This window comes from Brachyhypopomus gauderio, chromosome 11 (assembly GCF_052324685.1).
Source record: "Brachyhypopomus gauderio isolate BG-103 chromosome 11, BGAUD_0.2, whole genome shotgun sequence".
NCBI classification, from domain to species: Eukaryota; Metazoa; Chordata; class Actinopteri; order Gymnotiformes; family Hypopomidae; genus Brachyhypopomus; species Brachyhypopomus gauderio.
The window spans coordinates 17,574,135-17,581,265 of record NC_135221.1 but is presented as its reverse complement, the minus strand read 5'-3'; the positions used below and the strand labels follow the sequence as shown (position 1 = coordinate 17,581,265).

Below are 7,131 nucleotides of genomic sequence, written 5' to 3'. Positions count from 1 at the left end.
ACCTCCTCCCTACCCCCCCTCACCTCCTCTCTACCCCTCTGACCTCCTCTCTACCCCTCTCACCTCCTCTCTACCCTCTCACCTCCTCTCTACCCCCCTCTACCTCCTCTCTACCCCTCTCACCTCCTCTCTACCCTCTCACCTCCTCTCTACCCCCCCTCTGACCTCCTCTCTACCCCCCCCCTCACCTCCTCTCTACCCCCCCTCTGACCTCCTCTCTACCCCCCCCTCACCTCCTCTGCTCCTCCTACTATTTCTCCTCGTCTCTTGTGGTGTTTTGCTCTCCTTTTGTTACCTGTGGCTCCAAAATCATGGGTGCAGCTGTTTCTCATGCTGTTACTCTCTGTCTTTCTGTCTCACACACACACACACACACACACACACACCTGCCTTAACATTCACACGTCTTCTCTACCCTGCCTCCTCCTGGTCTTCTTTCACAGGACAGGAGGTCCTTTCTCTCCACACTGGCCTGGGTTCAGGCCCTGTCTGTAAGGTCGCCAGGGCACCTGTAACTAATTATTCAAAATGTATGCAAAATGTGAGTTCACTAATAGCCAATGACAGAACTGTTATTTAAAAATCATTGATTATACCAGGGTACAGATAATTAACTACTGCTATGCTATGAAAAGGATCCACTGTGGTAACTTTTGGTGTTACAGCAATTGGAAAATCACTTATGTTCTTGCTTCTCATTCTTTCTCTTTCTTTCTCTTTCTTTCACACACACGCACGCACCGCGCGCGCACGCACACACACACACACACACACACACACACACACACACACACACACACACACACACACACACACACACACACACACACACACACACACAGAAGAGTGCAATCCAAACTCTAGTGTTCTCTCTAACCAAAATTTCACTTCTGTCCACAATGAACGTTATCCAGAACTGTGTTATATCAGTTATGTAGACATCTATCTTGGACAACTGTCAAATCAGAAGTTATGACGTGATAATACAAGTTTAAAGAACAGGAACTCTGCATGTATCTTCTGTTCATAAAGCAGAATATATGGGTTTCGTAACACCAAAAACCTTTCCCAAAACACTTAATAAAATATAATGCTAGGTAAAATAAAGTTTTGACAAAAATGATTTATTCCATTCCATTCCGAGTTCATCTCAGATAGGTTATTTAATGCTATTAATTTTAATGCCATTTTATTCCCCCCCAGCTACCGTACATCGATAGTAGCACATTGAATATCACAACGCTGCTTCGGTTCCTCGATCTTGGCTCCGTCTTCAGAGGGTTGTTGGAGTTTGGTGTCCACTCCACCCTCTTTTCCAGCGCTGTCCACCTTCATCTCCAGGCTGAGAAGTAAACAGTTGACTGGGCTGCCCTCGATAATGCGCGCAGACGCATGCGCGCACACGGCCCCGTGCGCGCGCACACACACACACCGGGGCAGCCGTCTCCTCACACCCCACTCCCAAGGCCCCCGAGGTCGGAGAGAACAAACAGCTGTGCTCGGACGCTGCGGTTCGGCGCTATTTTAATAATGCAACCGACTTCGCCTGTTTTTCTTCTGCCTGATAATTGGTGCCATATTCTGGCTCCGACGTTAAACACGCCGGAGGATCGTGTGTGATCCGGCTCCGGAGAATACGAAGGGCTTTGTGGGGGCGAGATCTCAGCTTCCTGAAGCAGGTTTCTCCTCCCGTCCTCACAGCACTGCTGTCAGCGCTTGCAAATAAGCCCAGACCGCAGTATTAACACTGTTCTCCCATACTGGAGGAAGCAGTGGTGACATTTACTAGGGCTGTGAAGACGGAGACACTTGCCTTCTTGTGCAGATCGTGGCCTTCTGAGAAATCTCCTGGCGCTCTGGATGTTAGTGTGAAGTATGAGGTGTTACAAGCCTTGACTACCTGCTACACTGGTGACGGCAGTGGGACAGAATATGATGCAGTCTTATTGTATCCTGCAATACACTGGCCATTGTGGTGCATTGGCTCACAGTTTTAACTCAGGTCAGGGTCTTTCGAGAGTGCTCAGCCTTTCAATTGTGAATGAAGTGTACATTGATTAATTATATTAATATATTTAAACTTTAATTATTCAGGTGTCCTTATGATGATTTATGCACAGTATAACTATGATATGAAATATTACGTTTTAAAAAATATGTGCTGTGGTCTGCAAGTTGCTCTCAGCTAGAATACAAGTTGTCATATGAATTATTCCAGTGATTCCCAATTCTGGTCTTCAAGGACTTCGGCCTTACGCATTCTAGAAGTGTAATGTTTGCCTTACACTAATGACAGGATAATTATGCTGTAATTTTTGTGTTGTCCACTAGAGGTCAGTACTAAATAGTAGCCAAAATCAAGCAAAAACAAAACAAACAAATAAAAAAACCCACACATCTAAAAAACATCAGTAACTGGTTATAGCATTTATTTTGCTTAACTAAAGTCTAGTAAGGAAAACTAGGCCTATTGAACATGGAGCTTTGGCTCATAGGAATTCACCACTCTGCGGTACACCAAAGTCGGATCGTTAAAGTCTTCCATTGTAAACATCTGCTCCGAAAAGCATTTACCCATCAGTACAAGAAGAATATGCTCTTCAAGAAGTGATTGTTTGAGCTTTTTATAGTACTGCTCTACAGAAATGTGCAGAGGCACATTTAAAATCAATGAATCAGCTGTACAATTCAGTTAGTCTGCGTGCTTTTAAACAATGGCTTGTATGTAAAAATATATCTCTTTTGACTGCACTTTTTCGCTCTCTCAGCAAGTATAAGAGTAGTTTTAAATGTCTGCCTGTCATGACTGGTGCATGTCTGATGTTTATTAAATATGGAGACCCTTACTGTTTCTGCATCCCTAGAGAAGTGTTCGGGTTTTGCTCTAATTTCCTACTGTCTAATTACCACTGATCATTACAAATCTGATTAGTGCATATCAGGGGGGCCAGGTTGCCTTTGCAACCAGTATCCCCCAGATTGTACTTTGTAACTAACGAGGGATGTGGAGAGGCTGAGGGTGCCGGAGGTTCCTGGGGTGGTAATTAGGCGTGAGAGGAGTTGCGCTAGGTAGGGCAGATGGCAGGAAGCTCGTGGGACGCTGGCCAAGCTGCCTCCAGCTGCCAGGGCGCAGCTCTCGGCCCTGCCGGAGAGGCCGCGGTGCCCGTTAGCCGCGCCGCCGGGCTCCGGCCTCGCGGGTGCTGACCCAGTGCGACGTGCTCTCACGCCACAGCCGGGCCCGAACGGAGAGAGTTCATCCTACGAGGAGCCAGATGGAGGAACATCTGGCCAAAGACGTCGGCCGTGTCTGGGCTGTGCTGATCCTGCTGTTTGGTGCGGTGAAGGGCAGTTGTCTTTGTCCCGCAGAGGTACAATCGGTCACTTGTGCAGTTACTCGTGAGATCTTCATCCATTTTACGTTTGATTTAGAGAATTCTATAGAAATGGAGCTCGGGGCTCTGAAGTGGAATTCTCTATTATGTCTGATTGCTTGAGATTAGTGTGAATCAGTCCACACATGTTTAGAAAAGCACGAGTGTGTAATGATACCAGTGCTGGGCCTCGTGTGGAACACTGAAAGCATTCAGAAGGATCCCATTTAAAGATTAGAGAAGACCAAGAGCTCTCAGCACTCTGATTGTGATCCGCATCAGGAAAAGACTCTTGGCTGGACTGGTTATCTCACCTCGCAACGTCTGATAAGTCTCTTCTTCAGCTAATGGCGTTTAAGTATGCTAATAATGCACATCAAACAATGTCTAATAGCATAATAAGATGTAATAACGAACAACAGGGATCAGATGTTGGTGCAGCAGCTCTCTGGTTTTCATTTTGTTCTGCGTGCGTCTGGCTTTTCAGGTCTGGACGTTGCTTTGCTTGGCGGATCGATAGACTGCATTAATATAAAGTCATTGCCATGTGCTTCACACATTTTTCAAAAGCCAAAAGCAAGCTGGACTTTTCCCGATGCCGGTGATGAGCAGCGAAGATTTTCCTCGTTCATATCGTATAAAAGAATATTCGTGCATTTGAAATTGCAATTAGCGTGACAAATGTGAGCATTCGTCAGACGGTGTGACTTTATGAAGGTTCTTCGGGGAGGAACGTTAGTGCCGTCTTCATCTTGCCGTCCTATATCCAGCAGTGGAATCGAAAGGGTTTAATTAACAAATTGAACTGGAGACGCTCAGACAGTCCTGACTGGGGGGGGGACACATTCAGAGCTGTGGCAGGGAGACCATGCTCCACGCCTCCGGACTGCATTATAAAACATGATAATGCACAACCTTCCCTCCGAAGTACATCTGTTAGACACTTACCAGAGTCCTGCCATTTGTTTCCATAGACTGGGAGCTCCATCGCTTCCGTATTCTCTCAAGTGTGTGGCACGTTGATTTATGACCTGGAGCGGCCCGCGACAGGAGAAAGTTCTAAGAAGAGCCCGTGCTGCTCCCTGCTCAGTGGAAGAGGAGGATTAATGCTGACACTGTTTGTAATCCTCTGAGGGAGAAAGGATGGGAGGAACTGATTGCTTTGTTTTGCAATAGTGAAGAGGCTCTTCAGTCATGAGAGAAGGTTCAACAATGTTAATAAAGACGCATAAATCTTCTGCTTCGCCGCCTTTTGTCTAATATGTTCCCTTTGTTGCTTTTGTTTCGGAAAGGAACAGCTGCGTTTCTCCTTCACAGCTGAGTTCATGTTAAGTAACGTTGTTTCTACTTCTGGAAGGGTTAACGTCAACTGTGCGTTTTCCCCCGGCCTTAGATCACCAGTGTTTTACGACTGCTTGATCACAGGAATGTTTGATTCTGAAGCACTGTGTGGGTATTTGTGATGAAGATCACCATAACAAAATGAGATCACGCACCCTGAAGCATCGGATGGTCATTCACAGCTACTTCCACTGACATACTACCTGAATATAATACTTTCAAGCATCTAATCATCACATAGCAGCCACAACCATGACTCATACTTCTCCAACTCTGCCTCCTCTGGACAACACAGTGAACAGGGTAGAGATACTAACTTTACAACTTTACAAATCGAACTGCTAATGATATGCATACTTTTGAAAGGAGCGTCTAAAGTAGCTGAGCACTTTAACCTCAGGCATAAAACCCTTTCTTGCTCATTCACTCAACTTCCTCTGTCCACCTGCACTCTGGTCCTCTCACAGAGCAGGGCCAGGAGAAATCTGAATAACAGACACCAGCTGCTGAACGTCTCAACACACTGCGTGAGCCCAGCCAAGCCACCGGTCCCTAGTTGGATCCGCAGGGGGCTTTTTTAACTACAGGATCCACCGTCCCTCGAGCTCCGCCCACCTTCACCCACGTCCAAACATCTCCAGCCCAGTCCTTCAACCACGAGAGCTCTGGGTGTGCGCACTCCTAATGCTGCCGGTCGTATAAGGGGTCTTCACCTGCAGCTACGTCCAAAACGCCAGCCAAGTTCACGCCATAACGCGCTTTTACTGGAAATGGGGAAACTTTCCCATCTGTGAATTTGATATACATCAAGGCGGTTGACTTTCCTGCCTTTTTTGGGATGGGGTAACGGGTGGTGTACAGGTGGAGTTACTTACTGGTACATAAAATGGAAAATCAATCAAAGTTTTACAAAGCAGAAAAATAACTTCAACATTACAAACTGTTTAAACCTAAAGGTATGGATCATAACGATACAAAAAGGAGACAAAGAACTTCAACATTTGAAACAGTTTAAACCTGTAAAGGTATGGATCATATTTATTATATTATAATTGGTTTTTTACAATCTTGGTACAACACAGGCTAATTATTTACACAAGACCAACAACCTTCCACACTTGCTAAAAGTAGGTACATTAAAACGGAAGAATACTAATGAGGTGTCTTCTCGTGATTATCATGCCATGATGAAGTCTTCCTATTTTGGCAATGCAGTGTCTCACAGATGTCTTTTGTTCCTTGTCTTCCAGCTCCATTGGGTGGAAGAGAAAACAAACCCTCTCTGTTCCCAGGGCTTGTGCCCTCAGCCAGCAGGTGTTACCCAGCTGCAGGGTCCTTCATCACTCCCAGGTGAGAGCTGTGAAGAGATCTGGCACCAAGTGTTTTTAATAGCTACCACCTGTCAGGCTGGGCCACGGCCCCACTCGCCATTAGACAGGCGCTCTTCGCCCGGAGTCGACAGGCAGAGGCGGGGCCTGCGATCCGCGTAGCGGGTGACGAGAGGGGGGTCGGGCGACGTTCCGTAAGGACGATGCGGAGGGCCCTCCGTGTCACGGAGATGATGAAGCTCCTCGTGGAGAGCTGGACTGGGAGAATGGCCTCAGGCTGTTTTATGAGCACTGACATTGAAGCGACAGCAGCGACGCTAGGCAGACTCCTCGTAACTCACCCAGCGTGATGACGGGGTTCGGCATAATGGACTCGCCATCACGCGCAGGCCTAAATGAAATAGTGCTGGGTGGGACCTGTTTTACAGCCGTGTTACGGACACGGCGTCTCCTTTCTGGTTTAGCGGCGTTTATCTTGGCCGAGCGTTACGACGTGTTTCGCGACAACATTTTTAATATTAAAGCAAAATTCATGTAGGCATAATTCGCCATTACTCAGAAACTAAAAAAAAAATGGCTGTATAGCTGAGGTGCATTTATTTACACTCACTCACTACTCCTCATGACTAACGCTGGCCTTATTTCGACAGAAAGACGTTTTGTAGATTTTTAATTAAGGATGGCTGAAGGTGCGTTATAAATCTACATCTTGAGTTTAATCTGCCGTCTCGATTCCCTGACAGAGTCATAATCAAGCGTTGCTCCCTTATAATCAGCTGGTGAAAGGCCTGCTTGGCTGCCTGCCCAGAGACGGGCCGAGCTCTGATTCCAGATCAGTCTTAAACCTCATTAGACCGAGGGGATGGATCTCAGGGGCCTTTGGAATCTATGTAATCGAGTCTGTCTGAGCCCTGCTGACAGTACGAGGGGACGCCAGCGCTGGGGGGGAACATCAAACGTGAAAAAGTCTCCCATCAGAACCGCGGCGTCTCGCCGGCTACCTGGTGTTCTGGGCCGTCTGTACCCGAGTGTTGGCGGCTGTCCAGAGGGGTGGATGTGGAGGGACATCACAGAGATGTGTGTGGCTGCAG

The 7,131-nt window shown here is 47.0% G+C and overlaps 1 protein-coding gene across 4 annotated transcripts in view; it reads left to right on the top strand.

Annotated features, from left to right (window-relative positions):
• Positions 1 to 7,131, top strand: part of LOC143527328 (uncharacterized) — a 29,468-nt gene that overhangs the window by 14,907 nt on the left and 7,430 nt on the right. For all 4 annotated transcript variants that reach the window (XR_013134085.1, XR_013134084.1, XR_013134083.1 and 1 more), the window contains exon 2: positions 5,963 to 6,062. Coding sequence is in view for 1 of the 4 variants with exons in the window: in XM_077022478.1 (XP_076878593.1) it covers positions 5,963 to 6,062 (100 nt within the window). In the remaining 3 variants the exon portion in view is untranslated. The remainder of the gene's footprint in view (positions 1 to 5,962; positions 6,063 to 7,131) is intronic.